Source organism: Lytechinus variegatus, chromosome 10, assembly GCF_018143015.1.
Source record: "Lytechinus variegatus isolate NC3 chromosome 10, Lvar_3.0, whole genome shotgun sequence".
Taxonomy (NCBI): domain Eukaryota; kingdom Metazoa; phylum Echinodermata; class Echinoidea; order Temnopleuroida; family Toxopneustidae; genus Lytechinus; species Lytechinus variegatus.
In genome coordinates this window covers 18,472,854-18,499,296 of record NC_054749.1, presented here as the reverse complement: position 1 = coordinate 18,499,296, position 26,443 = coordinate 18,472,854, and the positions used below count along the sequence as shown (strand labels likewise).

Genomic DNA, 26,443 nt, shown 5'->3' with positions numbered 1-26,443 from the left:
ACACAAACGGCTGGCATGTGTATTTTCAATGCAAGCCAACGCGCTAAACTTGAATGAATGAATGATGCATCCACGGCCGGCCACTCAACTGTACCTGCTGCGATATGTGTAAATATTCATACAAATTATAGTGCCTTTTCTCTTCCTGAGTGCAGTACTTTGTCTTCTAAAAGATGAGGGGTAAGATAAACACATATATTATTTTCATATATGATTTGAAGTTGAATGTTTTATTTCAAGATCCGTCGAAATCTTCAAACTTTTATAGTCAGAGTTAGTCAAGACTAACTCCTAGTCCTATTTTGAAAATTGAAAGCCGCTTGATGCAGTCGTAGGTGGGAGGGCACGCCGAAGCTTCTGGCTGAGCGTTGAGCCGTTGACCGTTAATTCATTGGCTAGTGTTGCGGTCGTCCATCCATATCCGCTGCTGCCACCCGTCCAGGCTTATTTTTTTCTTCGTCGTTTGTGTTGGCAGCATGCACACCCCTCCTACTAAGTAAAGAAATGAGTTATGATGGGGGACCCAAAGCTAGCCAAGGGCAAAGCAAAGCCGATTTTAAGACTATCTTCAGCTTTTCAGTAGGCCTAGATCTAGTAGAGGCGCTGGTCACGTCAGAAAATTGGGATCGTCCCAGTTTACACGGACTGTCTCAGTTTATAAGGATTTCTTCACACAAGAAATCTAGGAATGTTCATTCACCTGTCAAGTGCCGACACCAACATTATCAAGTGTGCTAGTCAATGTAAACATATCAGGTTTCATAACAAGATTATTGGAAGACGGTAAGTCATGAAAAATAGACGGTAAACGGGGGGGGGGGGGGGGGGGGGGAATTGAGGTCACTGAATCTATTTTTATTTTAGCACTCTCAATTTCCGTAATTGCTGTCTTTGTCCCGTAGGGGGAAGTGAAAAAAAACGTCCCCATAAACAAGGACAGTCTCAATTTATCAAGACATGATTTGTCTTGGTTTATGAGGATATCCTGTTTTCTGGGACAATCCCAATTTTTGGACCAGCGCCTCTACTGATCTTTGACAAACTACATGATCTACAAAGTTAAATTTAAATTCAGAAATGACAGAATCTGATCGTGATCGTGTTGTCTTGATAAATTTATAGACCTTATTGCAAATAGATTTAAGGATCATGCCATGGGATCAAAAAGGGAGCAATACTAATACAATAGCGCCGCTATTGTCCGGATGCGACCATGCCATGCGAATGCAAGCAGCCGACGATAAAGTATATAATTTCCATAGTGTATCAAAATACGATCGACGCTTGCAGCCAACATTTTGCTAACTTCCAGTAAACGCGTCGGCATATTTGTTCCAGAGTCTAGTATTAACATAAATTTTCTTCCTAATTATGGGTGACAGAGTTAGATGTGCTGTCTATAACTGCAAAAATTAGTCTACCACAGATTTTATGAAGACAGGTGCAATTTTATTTCAATTTTGTCTGCATATTCTGAGCTTTGCAGATGTAACTATGCAAACTTCACTTGTAACATAAGAACTTAATTATATTTTTGCATTTTTTTTGTAGATTTTTGTTAGAAATGTAATAATTGATACTCTGTACAAAAAATAGCATTCTACTAGCTACATGTATATAAATTGAGTTAAAGGCAAAAACATAAACAAAAAACTAAATTTATGGTAAATTTCATATGCTTATTTGCATAATTAATTAATTACAAATACAAAGAATTAATTTCTTAAAAATTCTACCATACAGTTTTGTAGTTTACATCCGGCTCTACACAGGTGCAAATACGCGAGATCTTAGGGGGGGTCAAATTGACCCCCCTCAGTAGTCGGTATATGTACATGTATATACTGGTCTGAAGTAGCCCAGTTAAGATAGGGTTAATCGTGATGAGTGATCTATACTAGAATTCATTGATTTCATAATCAAATCCATGCATTAGCTGTTAGCAAATGAATAATTCTTTTTTTTAATGTAATTTGTAGATACTTGTAGCCGTACATGTACCTTGCCTTCAAGGTCATCATCTGAAATGGCCAAACAATCACCATCATCGTCGAGGTCAACCAGTCTCCATGTACGGGTTCTCAGGAGCAACAGCAAGCTGCCAAAAACCATGCTCACCGATCTCCCAGATGAACTCCTCATTTACCTACTGAAATTCTTACCAATGTGTGATCTCCAGAATATGTATAGAGTAAGTATCAATTAGGATTGTCTGATTTTCAGATTAATCTCTTTGAAAGGAAACTGCCTTCTTTTCTCTTTTGTTCTCTTCACATGTACTTACTTGGGACATGGGAGAGCATGAAAAATACTGGTACTTTTTTTTATACAAAAACAAATGCATAATATGAGTGGTAAGTGGGTAAATGTATCTCTGTGTGATCAGGTTCGAGTTTCATGAGAAAAATACTGGAAAAGTTACTTGTGACTTTTAGAAGGGCTTGAGAAGGCAGGCCAAATAGGCTATAAAAACATTTTTGTATAATTTTATACATCTGGGGCCCGTTGCATATAAAAGACTTTTGCCATAAAAAAAACTTTGGCAAATTTTTTGCCAGATTTTTTGTTTATTTGCCACAGTTTTTTATGGCAAAAGTTTTATGCAAAGGGCCCCTGTTGGACCCATTACTAAATTGAATAATGCAGTCTCGCCAATTAGACCACAGATTCTTAACAGTGAGACATTTGAGTGTTATAGTATTTTGCATGATTTAGAAATCAAATGAGTCAACTGATTCATAATCTGCCAATCAGTTTTTCCACATTCTTGCTCTAAAATGAGTGCAAAATATAGTATCTGGTCTGACACAAATAATTTAAAATGATTGGAAATAAATTTTGGCTATTTCAATGCATACCCAGTGAAAAATTCAGTCCAATGTTTTGCCATTCATATTCCATTCATTAATAGAATTAGTAACAGAATGGGAGTGTTGGTGTAAAATGTAAAAGTTCAAGAGTTGATTTCTACTTTGTTGTTGACAATTACAGATAAGCAAACAATTCAAATGGCTGCTAGATTCTACCCCAAGGATATGGGCCAATGCAAGTGTAGTCGGAAGGTGGCCAACCAACTCAACTGAAATGGAATGCTTCAACAGGTAGGATTTCTTTTTTCTTACAATCAGGCCTGTGTTCAGTGTATCATAGTATACATGTACTTGTGGAGTGTTGTGGCCCAGTGGATCAGTCTTCTCACTTTGAAACAGAGTGTCGTGGGTTCAAATCCTAGCCATGGCGTAAATTCCTTCAGCAAGAAATTTATCCACATTGTGCTGCACTCAACCCAGGTGAGGTGAATGGGTACCCGGCAGGATTAATTCCTTGAATGCATGAGCGCTGAAAGGCAGCTTGAGCTAAAGCCGAGGTAATAATAATAACAACGCGCCTTGGAATAGAATATTTCTAGATAGATGGCGCTATATATATGCCTATTATTATTATTATACTGATCACACAATGGTATGGGCCAAGGAATGCAAAGTTTGAGCATGTATGTACATGTAGTTGATTTTTATAATTGATTGCATAATGCACATCATCAAAGCATTGTGAGTTGCATTCAAATGACTCAAATTATTCTAGTGACTAATCAAGGTAATAATCATTGATAACCAATAATGTGTGCCAGTAGACTAGACAGAAAAAGAGGAATGTATTATTGGACTTGTGTTTGCATTACAGTTGTTATTTCATGAAAGGACTTCTAATTTTGATACAGCATGAAAAATGTTTAAAATGTCTAGAGTTCTAACTAAACTTCGGTTGCTTTACCCACATATATTTTTATCAACCCCGAGCACATTTTTTTTTAACAAACTCAACTGTTTGGACACACATTGGTTGCTCTCAAGCAGTCGATCACAGATTTTTCCACGAGACATGCTAAGGAACATTTGGAAAGAAATAAGAATGAAGGCTCTTTGATGGACTATATATTTCCAAAAGAAATATATTTTATTCAAATTTCAAAATAGTTTGACACTGACTCACTACAGTCTGTTCAGTCTATACTTTTGAAACAACATAAAAAGAAACATAGCTTGGATGAAATGAGAAGTAAATGTACTTTACTGTGGAAAATGTTTAGCAAAAAGTAAATGATTTCTGAACAAGCCCAAGTGCTTTATCCTTTACTTCTAATCAAGTCAAATTCAATCATTTACAATGTCATCTTTGGTATTTGGAGAATTTGGAGCTGAAGCTTGCTGAATCCCACATTTTGTTGCGCTTTATATTTTTTTGTCTGTCACTTGTATGAAATCATGCCTTTTCCTTTACTTTCAGTTGAAGAAATACATAACTGTAGTTGTTAAATACTTCATTTGATGTACTTGTGTTTGGTGTTATGGATTCATCTCATTGATCGTATATGTGGTTTGACTATCCCTACCCCTATGACAGGGCGGCTGCATTAGGAAACATTGAGGCACTGATCAAACTGGGTGTTGCATATTTGTATAGTGAAGGAGGTAAGTGAGGACATGAGCTTTTTAATGACTATTCACTTGAAAAGTAAAACATAGTTTGAATCTGTAGATGTAAATTTACCTGTAATAAGATTCACTTTGTTTTTAGCTTCTGGTTATGTTTATAGTACATGTAGATGCAATCACATTCAATGACGCTCCTTTCATAGCTTCAGAACAAGAACTTAAATGAAAATGCCCTATTATAAATTAACGATTCTTTTTTTTCTGCCCGCTGTGACCCACTTTTCATGAAAACAGTGTATGCTTGCCAGTATAAACTACATTAAGGTAAATACAAATATTGCACATTATCAAGGACATTGCATCCACAGGATATATTTGGAACAGTTCTTATCACACTACTCTTTATGTACTGTTTCAGAGGTATGTGTAATGCTAATGCTTGAGCAAAATGATGTGCATTATAATGTTTTAATTAGGATCCTTGTTATTTATATAAAAAAAAAATTACTAGCCAACGTACTAGCCAACGTAACTATTCATGAGCACCAGTTAGCAGCAAATTTTTCTGTTAGCTTTTAAAATCAGTTGATTCGGAATCATCAACTTTTAATAATTTCTTATCTTCATTCCAGTGGAGTCTGACCTATGTAAGGATGGAAGCAGAGCCGCCCAGTACTTCACCAAGGCTGAAAAATTAGCTCCTTGTAATAGTCCCTTCACGTGGTTACTCATCCGTCCCCCCTGGAGCAATTGTGGAACATGCTGCAAAGCTAGGGTCTTTCAATGTATGAAGGACATTTCTAACGAGTCAAAGGTAAGATTTTATATTGCAAATGAAAATCTTAAGAGCATCTGAAACAAACACTCTTGTTTGCTACTGCTCAAATGCATATGTGAAAATCTTTATTACTCGAGTTACAAATACTTTTTTTTCTTGGTAATTACCTTAGACCACGACTCGGCATAAATTATCACTTTGATTCTTAAAGGACAAGTCCACCCCACCAAAAACTTGATTTGAATAAAAAGAGAAAAAATCAACAAGCATAACACTGAAAATTTCATCAAAATCGGTTGTAAAATTGAATTCAATTGAATTGGTTTATTGACACAAAAATCAAACAGGCAGCTCGCAGGCTGAAAATGTTCAATTTACAAGCAAAAAAATTAACAGAGATAGTAAAATTATACAATGGGGAGAGATAAAACATAAATTAAATTAAAATGCCAAATGCAAATTATGGAAATAGCAATAAGTCAACTTTCTAGTATTATGTTTGAATCAAAATACAGAAACCAACAAATAGGGCTAAACGAACAACAAGGAACAAAAGCAGAAAATGAGTTGTGAAGTTGACGAAAAAGTCAAGTGATTGAAATTTAAATAAAGCAAATCTGTTGCGTACACAAAAACAGAATCAATATTTGTTCAAGCCAAAATAATATGAAAAGAAACAGTAAACCTCAGTTTGCAGCAAGGTGTCAAGGTTAAAGAAAATTCAACAAATTTTAAGTGTTTAAAATTTAAAATAAGAAAGTTATGACATTTTTAAGTTTCGCTTCATTTCACAAAACAGTTGCACATCTCGGTCGGTATGCAAATGAGGGAACTGATGACATCACTCACTCACTATTTCTTTTTTATTTTATTATATGAAATATGAAATATTTTTATTTTCTCGTCGTTGTCATGTGAAATGAAGTTTCATTCCTCCCTGAACACGTGGAATTCCATTATTTTAACATTTTGTGTTTCAGGCAAGGAGGTCCTAATCATCACATTCGTAAAAAATGAAATATTGTATAATTCAAACAATAAGCAACAATAAAATAGTTCACGAGTGAGTGACATCATTGACTCTCTCATTTGGATGTAACTGGCTCGTTCAAGTAACTAATTTGTTAAAAATAAGCGAAACTTTGAAATGTCATAACTTTCTTATTTTACATCCAAATTTGATGAAATTTTCAGCATTGTGCTTGTCTGATTTTTTTCTATTGATTCAAAATCAACATTTTTTTTTAGGTGGACTTCACCTTTAAGTAATAAATTAAGAATTATTCATTTTAGGAAAAAGACATACATCTTGATAAGCAGCAAACCCAAGAGAAAACATCCTGAATCATATACATGTAGTCGTTGTGGCCAGCAGTGCCATTCAAACTTCTTTTCATCTACATATAATATTACACATAAAGAGAACCTGCCAATGTAATACTACTGTCACATCTTGGTATTAAAGCAGAAAGTGTCTTGACCTGTGTACTTATTCGGCATTCAGTTTACATGTGCACAGGCTTTAGTACTCTATTATTGTATGATTATTATTTTTTTTTGCAAAGTGAATGTACAACAATGGAGATCTATGCCAAAGAATGGTGATTTGCTGTCAATCAAATAGTTATATGGATGATTTAGATTATTAAAGCTGTCTGTTTATTTTTGTAACCCAATTATTTTATCTCTTTATTATTTTCAGGAAGCTGACCGATCAGTACTATTCTGTCTAGCCAAACTTCATTCGTTTGTTGAGGTATGTAGGAACTCTTGAAACTCATTCTCTGATAAAATACTTCTTTATCATGTCCCATGGCCTGAAAGTCCTGAAACCATGCCAGGCAGGAGTACCTTGTACATGTGTAGTTCCATTTCCTGAAGTCCTCCACCAGGAATGGTAACTCAGGGCTGACGAGAGTGGGAGTATTATTACTCTGTTTTGTTTTGTTGCAGGTTTTGCATGCATTTAGTTTTAATCACAATTTGCTCCACAGGTTTTTATGACTTCAAAATGTGTAAAAGAAAAATTACCTATAACTGTACAAAACATAGGCCATAGGTGAAAGTTTTTTATCACAAATGCTTATCAAATATGAAAAATAGAATTGTTCCCTGAACAGCAAAAAAAATTGAGTTTATTTGTAATGGTTGTTACAATGAGTCGTATATCATAATAGAGCATACACACATTCTTTTTCATCATATTAAACAATTTCTTATCACTTTGAGATACTTTTACGACACAATTCCATCTATTGAAAAGAACCAAATTTTGTCTTTGAAAAAAATTATGTAATTGTGTGTATATTTCTCAAAATCCTTTTACCAGGATATGGATCTGAGTACAAAGAAGAAAAATGGGCACCAGTCTGAAGCGAGGGAATGGTTGAAGAAGGCAGCAGATGCTGGAAGTGTGGCAGCCAAATATGAATATTGGAAAAACAATCTCACTGAAAGTGTAAGTTGAAATGCAAAAGAGCATTGAAGGATGTCACTTTTGGAAGTATAATAGTTGTATTGTTACGATCTTGTGAATATCCTCCACCATTTTGATCAGCTGATCATGGTCTTCATGGTGGAGTTCAAGATCAGACGACATCTTTTATTTGGTTTTCGAGTTGGTCTGAAGGAAAATAAGGTCAGACAAGATATTTTCTCAGCTATTGACCAAGATATGAAATATGAATGCAGCTAAGAGGGACCTTTGTTTTTAAGGAGGGGGGAATCAACATTTTTATAATCCTTTCCTGTGGACCATATTGAGTGAGACTTGGGTAAAGTGACTGATGTCTGTGTTTTGGGGCCATACATGTGGTATATCATTGATTCATAGTAGCAGTGTAAAACAAGTTTGTTTCAACTATGTTGAAATCTCCTTTTCGAAAATTTGTTGAAAGTATGAGCTGGATGATCATAGAACCTGTTATCACCCAAATGCCATCATTTATTGCAGTTTAAATTTCAAGATATTTCTATTTTGTTTTACTCTGGTTTCATGTACAGACAATGTATGTGTATAATTTTGTCTCCTATTCTTTCCTATTATTTCAGACTAATGACCATGCAACTAGTCTGAAAATTCTACGCCAACTCAGGGAATTTGCATCTCAGGGCTGTTTAGAAGCTAAAGTGAGTATGATTGGATGTCATACAATTAGATTCCTGAATTCAGATGAAAATAATGTGCTCACTTACAAACTATGGAAGTATAATTGAGTATTAATCACGATCACATGGTTCAATCCTGTCTGCTGGATATATGATTCAATTTATGATCAGTTATTGTACTACAAGTGACATTTTTACTTTAAAACAAAACTAACAATGACAGTATGAATATAGACTGATTTGCTATCATGTGGGCTCAGCCATTGGAAACTACTCATAATAATGATTGAGAAAAAAAAGAATTTCAGCGTGCACGGAGAAATTGTATCATAGGCAAATTAAGTACAAGGGGAATGGTATGGCATGTATCTAGCCATTATATTCTTAACTTCATTTCTCTTATTGTCTACTATATATTTCCCCACAGCTGCGTTTGTATTCAGAATACGCCAAAGGCAAGTTAGGAGGCGTGTCACAGGCCCATGCCAGGGAAGCGATGAGGGGCTTCGTAAAAGAATCACGGCCGACTAAAGTGAACACAATACTCAGATCTCAAAATGGACTCAATACTGCAATGAGGTAAAGATAGTCTGCAACATGGGGTGCTTCACAATGATGTGACTAGAATCACACTTACTGATAAATTCCAGTTGACGCTATTTCAAAATATTTTCAGAGTCCAATGAAATGATCACCTAAGACAAAGTTCAGTTTATGTAACTGTACCAGATCTAGGATGATATGGTGACAATTAACCTTGGTATTACTGCCTTTCTCATTAAAATAGTGTTTACTGCAGCTACATTCATTTATTGCCAGTTATTGTGGTATTGACTTACTAGTGCGTTACTGCTTTGGTCAGGTCATGCTAATTGGTTTACTTGCTACGCATTAGTCTTCCATCAACAAATCTTATATTGGGATCTAAATGCCAAGTGCTTGTTGTGTCTGAAATAAAAATCAAATTATTTAAGCCATTTAAACAAAAGGAAACTTCTTGTGTTGATTTTGTGAACCCCAGTAGTCAACATAATTGGAGACGGAGTTCAGCAAGGTGAAATCACAGGATCATAATTATCGCAGTTCCTGCTTGTGTTATTTTCAGGAAAAATGTTAAACAATAAAGATTGCTTTGAAATGAAATTTGTTCCCTAGGTGGTTGTGATATTCACAAACAACACACCTCAACAAGTAGATTAAAATCTTTCAGGACTAAAATTGTCATCAAAATCTTTATTTCAATAATGACTGACATTTAAAATTGAGATTTTTTTCCCCTCTTTACAGATACATCTTGGTTGACTGGTTAGTCGAGGTTGGTAGTATGAAGGATTACTCATGCTTGACCATTCACAGCGCTGTCCAGTTAGTTGACCGTTACCTAATGGCTAGGAATATCTCTCGGTCAACTCTACAGCTAGTCGGCATCACATGCATGGTCATTTGCTCAAGGTAACATTTTGATGGTGATTTTGCTTCCTTTTTTTTAGTTTGCTTTATCCACCTCTCAATCTAAAAAGGGGGTGTTGCAAGGAAACATGCAATCAATTTCAAATCTCAAAACCAGTCAAAAGTCAGAGAATTTGCAATTGATTGCTCTCTCTGTTCCTGCTAATGGAAGAACATATTGATTTCATACTTTTAAAAAATGAGGTTTGTAATGAATTGCAAATAGTTTTTTTGCAACACCCTGAACTTTTGAGTTTGAATATAGCTTCTAATATTCTTCCACAAGATATTTAGAAATTACAGTGTAAAAAGTAACAAAAAGTTGAGATGAGGTGGATTAAATTTTGCATCAGGGCCCTGTTGCATAAATATTACCATTGTGGTAACTTTACCATCCAGTAATATAACTTGCATTGTATCCTTGATTTTGATTGGCTGTTGATCACCGTTACCATGGTATTTACCATTGGGTGGCAAATTTACCTTAATAGCCACTTTTATGCAAGTGGTCTTGGCGGGTGTTTCATAAAGCTCTTCGTAAGTTAAGAGCGACTTTAAGAACGACTGGTGATCCTTTCTTGTACTAAATGAAATTCACCATTAATGTTCATTGGTGATTGTTTACCTCGTAAAAAGGTTCACCAGTCGTTCTTAACTTACAAATAGCTTTATGAAACGGCCCCCTGGTATTCTCTGGATTAATACATGAATCTTGTTCAAAAAGTGTCACAGATATTGTAAGCTCCCTAAAAATGGAATCTCATACCCAACTTTATTACAGACTGCTAGAAGATGACATCATAACAATCCGTGAGGCAGCATGGCTGACAGACGGTACCTACAAGTATGAGGATGTGGTTCGCATGCTTGGAGATGTGGTGGCAACACTCAAAGGCAATCTTAGGGTAAGGGAAAGTTGGCACACTATAAGTGATTCATATACACTGTATCTATGTGACTGGATCTGTAGACTTACCTTCTAAAGCGCACCATTTCAGGCCTTTCATATTTCTTCATTTTCATGTTGTTTCTATTACCTTCCAAAAAATGCTTAATGCAAAGTTGAAACCTGGGGAGCGTTTCATGAAAGGACTTGTCGGACGTTTTATCCGACAAGTCCATTTTATCTGACAGTTACTATAGTAACAGTGCCTCTCAGCCAATCAGAATCAAGGAAAGATGTCAGATCTGACAACTTGTCGGACAAAAATGTTGATGAAAAGGTCCCCTGATGTGTTGAAAATAATGTTCCTAGGGTAAAAAAAAATGTTAATTAGACTCCGCCACATAGAAATGGAAATGAACCAGTATATTGATGAGTTAGATGGAGGGAAGGCATGAATTAGAATGATTTTGTATTTATTGTCATGTGCCTATATTTAAAATTTTATGAGGTCAATTACATCTAGGGAATATTTTAGGAAAGGAATTATCTCGCCAGTCCAATTTTATTTGACAGTTAGCGTAGTTACAATGCTTCTCAGCCAATCAAAATCAGGGAACGTGGTCAGATCTGACAACTTTTTTTTGAATGAAATGCTGAACTTGAGCAAGAGTGATATGGGCAATTCTGTGTAACAGACATGTCACTACAGGCAGTGTCAAAGCGTGTACTGTTCAATAGATTTTGCAATTATCAAACACTTCTTGCTGAGTGTACATATAACTAGATGTTTAATATGTCTGATAATCGAGTACTGTTTGAATACAATTGATTTTCAGGTGTACTAGTTTCAACACTGTAAAATGCCATTTCCACATGAAGGAAATGGCCAGATATAAATATAATTATTAATATAAAATGCCATTGACCATTCGTATGATGGAACGTTTCATCCATACACAGGAACTGACAGTATTAGACTACCTTCATCTGTTCTGCCAAGTTGTATCGGCCGATAGCAAGATGGAATACTTAGCTTTGTACATCAGCGAGCTGTCATTACTCCATGCAGACTTTGGGCAGTACTCCAGGGCCCAGATAGCTGCCTGCTCTCTGTTCCTTTCAAGGCTTATGCTAGGAACAGGTAAGAAAGTGGGCTTTTCTAACCCCCCCCCCCACCCGACAGAAAATCACGTCCATTATTGAACTCTTTTAATCTATGTGGTGAATGATACAAGAACTTTATGTGTACGCAAAGGCCTGAATTCACAAAGGTTGTTTTGAAAACCCACGGTTGAGTCCATGGTTTATGCAGATTTCCTGTATAAATTATGCGTATTTTACCGCGTATGTTGAAAAATTCCAATGCTGATGCGTGCTTTTGCCACAGTGCGCCAATTTGACGCCTGTTGCTGTGGTTATCCATGCTATTTTATTAATGAGTCCACTGTTTTGAATAATGAGTCCACTCTTCAAACAGTGGACTCGTTAATAAAATAGCGTATCTAACCATGGTAACAGGCGTAAATTTGACGGACTGTGACAATAGCGCGCATCAGCATTGGTCATTTTTTATACATGCTCCCGATATGCGGTAAAATAAGCGTAATTTATACAGGAAATCTGCATAAACCGAACCATGGATTCGACCATGGGTTTTCAAAACCACCTTTGTGAATTCGGGCCATTGGTTTCAATCCACAGATTCTAAAGCATTCTTGTGAATTCAGGCCTATAAAGATTCATGTTCAATTTTCAGTATTTTTTTTTTCTTTTAGTCAATGTTCTGTTTGTATATGGATGAATTGCAACTGGCCAGTTTTTAGTCCTGCATGAAAGGAAATTTCATCATACATTTATAATTTGCTTATTTCTCTCTTTCTAGATTTTTCTTGGCCAACTCCTCTAGTTGAACACACCGGTTTTGAGATCTGCGATCTAGTACAATGCACACTACACCTTCATAACAAATGGTAAGTCTCATATATTTTACAGCCGGTTTTTGTATTGCATTAACTGGTTTTTAGATAACAAACATTAAAAGACAGAAGCCAAATTTTGAATATTCTCATTTCTTTTTCATTTACAAATTAAAAAAAGCTAAAAAGACTAGTCCAAGGACTCTATCTCGTAAAAGTGGAGCCTATATGCTGCATCTTAAAAAAAGACCCTGGTATTGTGGCACCTGTTTTAATTTTAGTCCTTTCTATATTAAAAAAAAGAGCTGTACAAGAGCTGTTGGCCAGCTGCCATTACAGTTTTGATAATGATATGGAATTACAGAGTAAAATGTTTGTCAGTGATTGGTTCATTTTCTCTATGACCTTTGACCACCAGCTTCCTAGACGATCCGGTCAAAGACCACCGTGAGGTGACCTTGGCAGCGGTCAAGCAGCGCTTCTCAGAGGACCTCTTCCTAGCGGTCAGCAAGTTGGACGTAATGGATCACCAGACTCTCAGGACTATGCTGTGTGTGGAGGATGACGATGAGGATCCGTCTAATGCAAGCAGGATCGACCCGATGCCATCTAGCAAAGATGGCATGGATGCTTTCCTGCTCATGTCACCATCAAGAAAGTCAAGAGGTCAAATGTAAGTCATTGTGCCAACATTGTGTTAATATGTATCATTTAGGAAAACATTTTAGTTGAAAATTAAAATGAGTTATCTGAATGGTATGTGCTGATACAGCATTAATTGTATTCTTCAAGCAAGTGAGCAATCACAGATGAGTTTTCATCTAGCTAGCACTGCCCATGGCAGTGCAGCCGTCAAACATATAGCTGACGTGACAGGCCCAAATGTCCCAGCCGCAAATTTAGGGCAAGTCAGATTGGCCCGTGATAGGGATAGGATTAAAAAAACACTTTTCAGTCATGAGAGAGGGAATATGAGTTTGTTGTGCTAGATTTCACAATTGTGATATTCTTCTTTACTATACTGTAATTAATTCAGGGTTCCCAGCCCATCAGGGAAAATTATTATACTTCTTTCCAGTCAGGGAAAAATCAGGGAATTTTGTAAAAAAAATTACCTCGAATCAGGGGAAAATGCCTCAAATGAAGGAAACTCAGGGAATTTTGATCAGCCCAAAACTCAAAAGCATGGTAGTCAGTCAGACTCTTATATTTTGTTGCATATCAAAACAACATCCATTGAATGACTACATGTAGTTGTGGTGGGTACGGTGCCTGATAGTACTTGTTAATTGGTTTTGAATTATTGTTTTTGTACTGAAAATGCATAAATTCACTGCAACATCTTCGAAAACATGCGAAATGGGAAATGGGCTTAAATAATTATCAGGGAATTTTAAAACTTCATCAGGGAGAATTCAGGGACTTTTTGTTTTCTTGAAAAGCTTGGAACCCTGTAGTTGTTATCCGGATGTGATGAGATTCTCCCCCAAAAAAAAAAAAAAAAAAAAAAAATCCAGAAAACTGAAAGTTTGGTGTTACGGTCCTGGGATGGGATTTTCTTTTTCAGATAACAAAACTTTACATACTGTACATTGAACTTTCAATAGATTGGCTCTCACACAATGAAAAAGTTTCTTTAAATGTTTTCATTTCTTTGATCCACAGTAAGCCCAATGCGGCAGAGTATAGTTTACATGATGATCGTAGTGACCGTGTCTCCACGCCGACTCATGAATTCCCTGAAGATGATGAGCCATTGTTGGGTGTCGATGTCCATCCTATCGATATCAGCGAGTCAGATATTGATCCACAGATCTTTGGTAAGCTTCGTGATCGTTTTGACTTCTTTTGCCACCAAGCCTTGCCAATCACACATCTCTGAAATATGAATTCATTTATCATTTTAGTTCGCTTTTGTTGATGCATGCTGATGGTGGTGGAGAAATTGGTTTGAAACCCTTCTTCTGCAACAAATTACATTGCAGGATAAGAGTTTTCTTGGGGTAGGAGAACCTCTTTCGTAGCTCCCACCCATCTTTTTGCTTATTCTGTTTTTACCTCCCTTCCCTATTTTTTTTGTTTGTTATAAAATATTGAAGAACCCCATTCTTATTCTTAATCTTCATTGCAGAAAAACCAAGTAAAGAGGTTCTTCCAAAGAACAACAAAGACCCCGTCTCTACAAGATCCTCGGCCTCGTGGGTTGTTTTAGACGAGAGCCAGTCCGTCTCGGTAAAAACAAGAAGATCGGCTCCATCGTCATCATCAAAACCCTGTTCGATGACATCTGGGGATATGGCCGGCTCCACCAACTGCTTCCTACCTCTATCAACCTCCCTTTCATCATCGACATCCTCATCGTCGGCGAAGTCAAACAATCAGGTAGCATACACCATCAGCGCTAGCGGGAGGTTATGTCAGCAGAAAGTCAAAGCTCGGAGGGTCGGGGCAAGCCCCGTGAGCAGTAGAAGTAGGAGCATTCCACAGTGTAGCAGCATGAAGAGCACGCCCTCAAGCACAGTGAGGTACCAGTTCAGACAGAGGACGCCTGTGCAGTCCGTGAAGCGCAAGAGCATGGATGATTCAAGCGATGAAGGGGCAGCTGGTCATTGAGTCCAATACCAAAATAACAATGTAATCATCTCAAGACCTGCTTTGATTATCTCTTCCTTTAATACTGCCTCATCAGGAGTTATATCTAAATATGGGATTGGCCTGACCTCGGTATGCAAAGGCTACAGTCTCACAGGTGTCATGTCTTTCTGGTTTTTGAGGAGTTACAGCTAATTCTAGCATCCCTATTGGTGCTAGTTTTCACTTAGCTGAAGCTATGATCTTACTGTATCATGGTCGACTTTGAGAAATATATTGTGATGCAACTTGACAGAGGGAATAAGATCACAATATTGCAAGAGTTGTGAGCAAATTTTGTATTTCAGTGAAAGTTGACTCAATTTGATATGTGAGGTTTTCATGATCATTGTTGTTAATAGCTTGTTATGAATAGTCAGTTTGTTTCTTCTGTCGGAATTGGACTGATGATTCATGGACCTATAACAACTGAACGATCCTTGGGGCCTAAGACCATCACCGCTATTCCCTTTATAAACAGAGTGCTGGCAGCTGACGCCCATCAAGGCGGTAGTAAAACACGCTGTCACTGATGGACAACGGAAATCAATTGTGCGCTGCTCCTACACAGCAGCGAACGTTAGCGCTATGAAAACGATTGCAGAAACAAGAAAACCGGCGTGTATAAAAGTATTTTTAGGTACATCGCTAACGACCGCTCACATAATGCATTGACATCACCGTGCAGATCAGAATATCTACAGCAAAAAAACAGTAAAAGTTAGACAAGAAATGTGCGGAAAAATGTTGAAAATGCATCTTTCTTGCATACCATCTGTCAGAAGTTGATTTTCATTTGAGGGTAAAATCCCACAGGATTGGCAAAATTTTATCTGATGATCAAACGACAATTGCACAATATTGACAGTGTGAAATAATGTATTGAAAACTGGAAATAAATTGCGCATTGCATTATAGGTGATGCAGGGACTTTCCCTGATTGCATCGATCGAGCTTACACGACTGTATCTGGTCGAAAGAGGGCCAGAGATCGAGTGGTAACTGTCATGGTCTGAGAAGGGATTACGTGAACAAACGCCCCAGGCGCTCGTCGTAAAAAAAGCGTTAAGAGAAAGTTAACTGTGTGACAGCATTTTGACAGCTGGAAACAGGTGGTGGCCATAAAATGCTCCCGATGTTGTAGGTCCGTGGATGAATTGACCTTATTCACAAAATATGTGCATTCCAATCTTATTTCAAACATGCTCTCTCTGGAATTGATGTAATCCTCCACCTTGATCTACCTATCCCAGCTTTCATCTTGTGCTGCATCTTGGTATACCTCTTGTCATTTTGAAATGTTTCATACAGTATCATATGGGTACATCAGATACTTTGCACTACATATTGGCTGAGAGCTGAAAGGTCACTACTCCTTCAGATTTCTATTAATGTCAAATTCTTTGTCAATATCTATTCCCATTTGTGGAGGAAATGCAGACAATATTTGGTTTGAATATATTTGGTCATGTTACATGAAACCTAAAATGGATAATAATTTTGATAATTCTATCATCAATATTGAGGAATTTTCACCATATATTGTAGTTTGAACCTTGGAAGTTAATATTGATGTTATATACAGTGTTAAGCATGGTGCTACATGTAAGCAGTGTTTTGATTGATTACCTGGAATGCGTTTTCTGCCATACAAACCGTCAGAAATTATTTACATACTTGTACTGTTCTCAAATCTTTGTTTCAGTATTGCCTATTCTCACCCTATTGAGGTACTGAAGGGTTTTTAAATCAATTTTTCAACCAACATGAATGTATGATTTTCAATTTCATAGATGTACTTTTATTTTTATATACTCTTTCATGTGACGATGGGTATCGTTATTTTCTTTTGATGATTTTTTTTATATCTTAGTTGTCTCAGGAATGTTCAACTTTGCACAAATAGAGCTTTCATTTCCTTTTACGTAAAGAAACTTCACATTTTTCTGATTGAAATAGCGCACCATTGAGATTTGTGAATGAGAGTCGATTAATACCGGCTTTCTAAAGAGCAAAGGATCTTTTATTTTGTTACTTATGGTGAATTCACACATGCATACATGTAGCCGACAATGATGTATGCAGTCTCGTGCTTCAGGCATCCAGCCTTCACCCGTCATTGTCATTTACGTGATTGTAATCTAGTACCAGCAGCGACTGAAGCAATCCAATTAGTGCATTATTAATGATTGCTTTATATTTCTGTACAGTGGCAAGTTGACCCAAGTTTCCACAAAATTTTAAGTAAACATGTTGTGCATCAAGGATTACAGCATTGGTGCTCGTTTACCTACTTGTCCTTTTAAACGTACATGTACTATGGTTTCATAAAAAAAATATTTGTTCTAATTGGTTGTAAATTGTAGAGTTCATGTACATGTTTAAATAACTATATCAATCTTTTGCCCAAACCGAAGCATTTTTTTTTAAACCATATTTTGTATCAATATGCAAAAATAGTTTACCTCTTGTGAGTCAGATTTTATCTAAGTCGGAAAGATTTCTCGTCCCATTAGAATCGACTTTATTAATAGTCAAATTTCCTGTATATTACACACTGCATTCATCATTATTCTTTGAGTGTATAGAGCATACACTTATAATAGAAGAAATCTAGAATTCTTCTCTAGCAGCTACAATCGGAGAAAAAAAGTATTTGTTCACTATTTCATGAGCATTCCACAATCTGTGTACATTCCTTTGATGCTGCATAATCATTCCATATCAATGGTGCTTTTTTTATGATGTCTGAATGATCCAAATATCATTTTGATCTTAATGTTGATGAGGGTTGGTGAGTTCAGACTAGTTGAGAAAAAGATGTTTATTACACTGCAAAAAGAGATTCATGTTCAGATTAAATTGGCAGTATTGTACTGAGTGGTACATTTTGTGATTTCTGTCAGTTTGGACAGTCAGATAGATACAGACTGATAAAGAATTTGATTGAATTGGGAACTTTAAAGTAATGGAATTTTTCTTTTCGAACAAGCCTTGTTTATTTGTTGTAAGTTGGATAATCACAATGAATTTCCTGTTTGTAAAGATAATATTATGCTAATTGAGATGACACAAATTTTAAGTTATTGAAGTTAAATATTGAAAGCATTATGAAGAATATATTTAAGCCTTGATACTCGGAAAATAATTACTGACAAAAATCGTATTTCTGACTTTCCATAACTGTATTTTTATGAGAATTCCTGATATGTATTTGAATTAAAATTTGGGTGTAAGTTATTCAAATATTCAAATGTGTTCAAAACTTGGTGATGCAAAACAAGCATTATTTTCACATGAAATACTATTGTCTTCCCTTTCAGATGTATTCCAATTGTTGATGAAAAATTATGATATGCTGAATTTGTGTTTTGAATTTCTGTAGTTTTTTTAGGCAGATTTTCAATCACTGATGTATCTATGTTCCATGTATATAGTACTTTATACAATCACCATGTGCCTTAATTCAAAAGAAAAGGAAATTATAAAGATGATGGTCTTTAAAAAAATATCGTTTTTTCCCCCTTTTTTTCTTTGAATCTCTGCTCAAGGCAGATTATTCAGTTATACTATTTTTCTTCTTTTTTTTTAAAAAACGTTTCCTTTTTTGTTTTAGATAACATCTTCATCTACCATTCTTTTTCTTTTTTTTAAAATTTTGTTTGTGGGAAGAAAGTGAAACCCCTTTCTTCAAAACATGTCAACATTTCCTTTATCATTACATTGATTCTAGGTAAAATGTGCTGAAATTGTAAATATAATCATTGCATTTCCGTTTTCTATTTTCGCTTTTTACAATCTTTAAGTTCGTAACTTTTACAATCATTTGGAAAGTACTACGGAAAACGGTACTACATTGCTTTCCCCTTTTTATATACAAACCTTAGTTATGACTTTTGTATGAGTTGACATGATGCCTATGCAACCTCGGCCATGTGATGGCGCCTTATTATTTTCTTCCAGCATTACTTTATATTTATGTTTGTATATTCAGTACATGTCCCTCTTTGTAAAGACGGAAATTAAAAAGCACTAATTTTTTTCTGCATTACGAATCAAAGTTGTTGATTTTAAATTACTGTTGTGATATATCCTCTTTAGCTTGAAAATGATTTTGGTTATGAGAAGAATACACACGGTACAAGCTTTTAATCTAAATTTTTTGGAAATATGAGAAAAAGGAGATGCTTATGGGAATGATGATGTTGACGATGATGATGATAATGATGATGATGATAATGATGATGATGATGGTGGTGGTGGTGGTGGTGATGATGATGATGATTGATGATGATGGTGGTGATGATGATGCTGATGAAGATGATGGTGATGAAGAAGATGATGTTGGTGATGATAATGTTGATGGTGTTGATGATAATAATGGTGATAACGGTGACGATGATAACTGAATGGCGATGGTAATCATCATGCTGATGATGACGGTTGTGGGGTTACTACTGATTGTGCTTGTGATGAAGATGTCGATAAAGGTAATACAGGCTGTGTTTGTGATGGCGATGATTTACGCCCGGGGGCCACTTACATTGACGAGTGGATACCATGCGCGACCCCCCCCCCCAAAAAAAAAAACACGTAAAAAGGATGTCTTTTTCGAAATGGAAAGCTACGTGTTTAGGGTCAAATCTGAGAGGGTATAATGCCCCAAGAGTCAACACTTCGTGTTTAGAGTACGATTTGCGCGAGTGGGGCTGTACTTAACCCAATAATGTAGGTAAAGGTAAAACCGACAACCGATCGACGTCTAATTGAAATATCGCTGTACTTGTTTAGGTGTTCAATTCAGGGAATACTTGCCAATAGAATCGATTTGTTTCCAATACTTGTTAAGGGGAGGGTTTTACACGCCAATACTTGTTAAGGGTTGCATTTTCAGTATATGGAAAATACGTTTTAGTAGGGTGCTATTCGAGACCCCATGGTTGCGCATGGTATCCACTCGTCAATGGAAGTGCCCCCCCCCGTGATTTATGATTATGGTAACCCTGATTATGATGATATTGATGCTGGTGATAATGATGGTCATGGCAGTAATTGGTCAGGTGTTGATAAATGATTCTGGTGATGCTGCTGTTGGTGATGAAAGAGAGATGATATCGATGATTATGATGATGGAGGTGATGCCCGGGGGGGGGGGCACTTACATTGACGAGTGGATACCATGCGCGACCAAAAAAAAACACGTAAAAAGGATGTCCTTTTCACGATAGGGCACGTTACGTACGTAACGTGATAAGGGTGTCAAAAACACAAAAGTAATGAAAAAGGGTATCTATTTCGCTAGGAAAATTACGTGTTTAAGGTCGAATTTGCGGGGATGATAAAACAAAATTAAAATGTTTTATAAAGGATGTCCTTTTGCCCCAACACTACCATGACTACGTGTTTAGAGTCCGATTTGCGCGAGGTGTAGAAGGTGGGGTCGTACTAAACCAAATAAGGTAAAGCCGACGACCGAAGGACCCGTAACAATAAAACATTCCTGTACTTGTTTAGGGGTTCATTTCAGGGAATATTTGCCAAGAGTATCGTTTTGTTTCCAATACTTGTTAAGGGTAGGGTTTCACACGCCAATACTTGTTAAGGGGTGCATTTTCAGAATATGGAAATTACGTGTTACGGGTGCTTTTCGAGACCCCATGGTCGCGCATGGCATCCACTCGTGAATGGAAGTCCCCCCCCCCCCCGGGGATATATATGTATATTTTTATCAACCTCATGTGTGAAGCAAGAATAAAGAAATGTTACATTGAGACTTATAATCACCATATTGTATAAACTATTTATTGAAATAATTGGAAATTATCACATGGAATAAATGTTGTACATGGGTCATATGATTTTATTTTATCAATATGTATTTACAATATACTTTTATTATTTATGTCTCTGCAGCGATGCTGTTTTTCTTGGAATAAAACAAAATACCACGTACACAAACCAGTCTCGGGACTTTCTTTCAATTATTATTATTATTATTATTCTGTTTCTGTTTGTGGTAACTCCCGTAGGAACTCGGCAGGACAGCATTTTGCTGGTAAACGCCAAGCTGGTATATAACCAATTACCTATGAAACATCTTACGTCTAGGTAAATCAGTCATAATGGCTGACGTTATAGACGACATATATCACTCTCGGGCCTTTTTTATTAAAGTGGAGACAATGGCAGAGTTGGGATTCGAACTCATAACCTTGCGATTATGAGTCCAATGCTCTAACCACTGGACCACACGACCCGTTGTTGTTGTTGCTGGTGTTATTATTATTGTCACTATTGCCATTAATTGGGGTATGGAATTTAGACATGTTTTATCATTAAGTCGACGGACAACTCAAACGACAAAGAAAATATGAAACGAGTAAAACGGGCCTGCATGTGCACAGTATACGCTGCTGCATATTTTCAAACCGTGTTCCTTTAGACTTTAGCGCCAGCTTTCGTAAAAAAATAAAATAAGAAAAAAATCGAGTGGTGGAGAGGGTGGTAAGACGACTCGAGTTATACTTCAGTCACATTTCCACTAAGGCGGCCGTACGGCGTGTCGAAAACATCCGTTCTATTGAGTTTTTATTCAAACCACCTATATGTAGCTGAATATGTTAAAACGGCAGTTTTCGACTCCCGTACGGCCGCCGTAGGGGAAACATGGATGAGGTATTACATGGACCATGCACCTCTATCGTATATTCTTCTTCCTTCCTTTCTTTCCCTACCCTTTGTCCATTAAAAAAATTCTATCTAAAAAAAAACAACAGGTGCCCGCAATTGCATTTATCAAAATGCATTCCAACTTAATTATTTAATTCCCAAAATAAGTTGTAGACAATGGAATAATACAAAAAAGGAGGGGGGGGGGTAAACGGGGAGAGTTGAGAAAGAAAGAGGGAGGGGCAGAGGAAAGAGAGGACTGTTTGTGATGACGATATTCCAAACGACATACGCGAAATGATAATGCCAAAGCTATTGCTCTTGGTAATGGCGATTTCCGAAAGCCGAAGATAAAGTAGTAAACGGCTCAATGTGTCTTGCACAATATGATATTTCGTGGTTGCAAAAAAAAAACATTACACAGAAAAAAAAACGCTGTTTAAAATTTTATACAACGCTGTTCACTATATGAACCATACAGTATTTGTTTAACCGTTCATACAATCATGTTTAATTTATTGAAGATTAGATATTGAAAATTAAACTTTGTTGCTTAAGATTTAAACACTTATTTAAACTCTTTAAACAATTACTGTAAGGTTCATATAGTAAACAGCTTTGTATAATTTTGTTTTACTGTGTATGTTTGAAGCCTGGGTCTTAAGTCTCTCCGAAAAATATTCAACAAAATTTAGAAAAAAACATGTTATTACATCCTGTTTGACGTAATGCGGTTAGTTCAACATATCCAGGGAAATCACGAGTACATGACGAAAATGTAAAGCAGTCATTAATAGGTGAATAACATGTTCAAATTTCCTAATGACACTTTGAAAGACATTCTCTAAAATAGCCGAACAATAATAACCCTAATGTATACCACTAAAGTTCACTTGACTTGACTTGCAGAGGCGGATCCAGCTTTTGCCAATAGGGGGGGGGGGGGGAGAAAATATTTATCTTTTCCCCGATCGGCCGCTCAAAGATGATTTCTTTTTTTTTCGTTGAAGGGATAGACCTCTAGTCACTTTAGCTATATTCTTATAAAACAACACAAATCACATATTTAAATAGTGCGAGCGCGAAGCGCGTGCTTAATTTTTTAGAAATTTCATGTATTATTTTTTTCTGAAAATTATACATTCTGGGTAATGTTTGTGATCTTGAACAAGATGCGTAACTATGAAATTTCATTCTGGCCTGATAGAAGAAGAACTTTGCAATTAGCCAAGAAGGCGATACACATTTCAACAATCGAATAATGCGATCGCGAAGTGCAAGCTGAACATTTTTGACATTCCGACCCAAAAAATTTGATATTTTATATGTTTTTTTTATCAGGAATAGGATAAGTAATATGACTAAACAATGCAAGCGAAAAAAAAAAAGAATTAGACCAAAAAACGGGACACTCTATTCATATTTTGTAAATCATGAAGGGGATTAGCAGTAAGGCATTCTCCTATACATTGGTAATGCCAGCGCGAAGCGCAAGCAGAACATATTGATGTTCTGATCTGAAACTTGATAATTCAAGCATTTTTTTAAAATAAAGAACAAACTGCACACATCAATAAACATGCGGGTGCATATTTCATACTATGGTTTTAGAATAAGACCTAGAATCTGGGCATTCCAAATGCATGTTTTATCATGAAAATCAATAATGCGATCGCGAAGCGCGAGCTGAAAACATTTGATATTCCGATCTGAAAAGGGCAAATTTTAGCACTGTGCAGGAAAATTGTGAAGAAGATATGGATTGTTTCCTCTTCCTAAGTGGGAGATAAAACGTGTCAATATTACTTTCTGAAAAGAGGGACAATTTAGTAATTAGGAATTCATAAAAAAAATCTTATTTATCAATCTATAATCATAATGAGACCGCAAAACATGTATATATTAAAGCATGGAAACTTAAGATTTAAAATAATGCGAGCGCAAAGAGCCGAAATTTTTGAAACTTAAACTTAAAAAACTGTCATAAAAAGTGGATTTTAAGTAGTTTGTTATGAAATTACTAGAGGTATAAATATTTCACCAATCAAAATGCGAGCGCGCAACACTAGGCTCCGCAATCAAACCTGAAAAGTGATATTTTGATAACTTTATCATGTTTATAGAATACTAGTACACGAAGAGAATAGCTTTTTCACAAATAAAATGATACGAGCGTGCAGCGAGAGCTGTAAATGTTGATACTCGGACAATAGAACGGACATTTTACAGAACACTTTTTTGAAAATAAATTTGTAAATAAAATCAAATAATGAAAGCTCGAAGTCCGAGCTGAAATTTGTATTGTATATTGACTTCAAAAGTTGATATTTTAAGCTCCATATCAGCATATTGAGCAAGATATGCATTTCATCGAACATGCAAAGCGAGCGCTGATTTATATAGTGACATGAAATATTTCATTAAAATCATTTTACAAGAAAAAGAAGAAGAAAAAGAAGATGACGAAGAAGAAGAAAAAAAAGAAGAAAAAGAAGAAGAATAAAAAGAAAATGAAGAATAAGAAGAAAAAAGAAGAAGAAAGGAGAAGAAAAAGGAAGAAGAGGAAGGAGAAGAAGAAAGTAGGCCGGAAAACGAGTGAAACATAAAAGAAGAAAAGGGAAATATGGACTATCGGATTACGGACTTAGTAGATGTAGTGGGTGGAAGGACAGATGAAGAACAGAAGAATTTAAACAACGAAAAAATACCACTCCCCCTCAAAAAAGATGAAAAATAAGAAAAAAAAAATAAGCAGAGATCAAAATAAAATCAATAGCAATAAAATGTTGGCATTTTAGCAGTTCGCTTTATTACATTATGCCATTCAAATCAAGAAACCCTATCAACATGACCTTTAAAAACTTGCGATAACTGTCGTTATTTTTGGCAAAAGTAGTTGATAACGATATAAATTTGGTAAAAAAAAGAGATAAAAAAGCCGATGATATGTATGTATTCCCGAGTGTGTTAACTTTCCATTGTGATGTAAATTACGGTTATGGCAAAGTTACCAAAGTTGTCCGTTTTGTTTGTCATACTTGTCTGACTTGTCTCATTGACCTCGTCACTGAATCTTGTTTAAGTTTTACTCAATCTCACACTCTGCGACACGATTTGGGTAAAACAAAATATGCAACGGCATTATCAATTAGCAATGTATGTATGTACTAGTATTATGTTTTATGTATTACGTACTATGTGCACTTATGAATGTTATTTTGGGCCATCCAAACAAGCCTGATGAGCTTTCATTTGGTCCACCGCTATTTTAAAATGTATTTGTATGTTGCTTTGTATATATTTTAATTTTGTGGTAATAAATGAAATGAAATCATGAATATTAAAAAAAGTAAAAAAAAAAAAAAACCCTGTGTTTTACACTATATTCTACATGTACCTCGGGGAGCTGGAGGGGGGTGACCTCGATCTTCATTCATTCCCCCTTGTCGATGAGATGAAAAAATTCCCCTCGTGAATGTTGGCCAGGTATGAAAAGGTTTGATTCAACTGAAGAAATCGAACGCATGTAATGACTTTACAGATGTTGGTTGAATATCATGTCGCGTCTAATTTCTGAGTAATGGAACAAGGAAAACTTTTGGTTTTGAATCGTGGAGAAAAAGCGCACGACTGTCGTGACGTCACTGATCTAATCATCGTGGCACTGATCTAATCATCTCCTTGTGACGTTCATGACCTATAGTAAAACTCTACTATCATTTACGAAGTTTTCCTTCAGGGAACTCGTATTGCAGGGGGACGCATATACATAGTGAGGTACATAAAACTGAGGGGAATACAATCTATTAAGGTAATGAAACATATGTGCGAAGGGGGAAAGTTAAGAGAAAGGGAATGGAGAAAGTTTAAAAGAAATCGGACAAGAAAGTTTAATGTATCAACAACAACAAAAAACCAAGGCGGAGATGTGAATTTCAAATTGGCCACTTGGTGACTAGATTAAGCGGAAAGGACAGAAAATATTTGTCATGTACTTAAAATCAGATTTTACTTTTTATTTCTCGTTAGCCCGTTTTCCCAGACTTTGCCTCAAGAAAAATATAATATATAAAGCATACTTGTTCATCAAGATGTTCAGGTCACGGAAAGGGAGGAAAGGGTCTCGCAAGGGTGGTGCCAAGCGTCATCGCAAGGTTCTGCGAGACATCATCCAAGGTATCACGAAGCTAGAACTTTTCTAATTCTGAGGGTTAATCTACATGCATACGGGCAATATACATGTAGAAGAATTTCTCTTTCATGAACTCTGAACCTCATGCCACTCTGGCATTTATTACTGTTGAAGGGGTACTCCGGGCTGAAAATATTTATATCTAAATAGATAGAGTACAATTCACAGAGCAAAATGCTAAAAATTTCATCAAAATCGGATCACAAACAAAGTTATTGAAATTTTGAAGTTTAGCATTGAGTGAAAATAGTTAAATGCTCGTCATCATGAATATTCATTAGGTGGTCTGACAATGTCACATCCCCACTTGCCTTTCTCTTATGTTATTACATGAAATTATAATTGTTTATTTTTTTCATACATGTGTGAATAATGTGT

The 26,443-nt window shown here is 36.1% G+C and overlaps 1 protein-coding gene across 1 annotated transcript; it reads left to right on the top strand.

Moving 5' to 3' along the window:
- The first annotated feature begins 2 nt into the window (after nt 1–2).
- LOC121422417 (cyclin-F-like) lies at nt 3–19,252 on the top strand. The gene is made up of 16 exons (XM_041617448.1): nt 3–180; nt 1,980–2,191; nt 2,992–3,101; nt 4,405–4,472; nt 5,069–5,250; nt 6,917–6,970; nt 7,544–7,672; nt 8,266–8,343; nt 8,750–8,901; nt 9,610–9,774; nt 10,553–10,676; nt 11,618–11,798; nt 12,540–12,627; nt 12,992–13,246; nt 14,239–14,393; nt 14,705–19,252. The coding sequence occupies exons 1-16, from the start codon at nt 174–176 to the stop codon at nt 15,184–15,186; spliced, it is 2,442 nt and encodes an 813-aa protein (XP_041473382.1). The 5' UTR covers nt 3–173; the 3' UTR covers nt 15,187–19,252.
- Nucleotides 19,253–26,443: the final 7,191 nt, after the last annotated feature.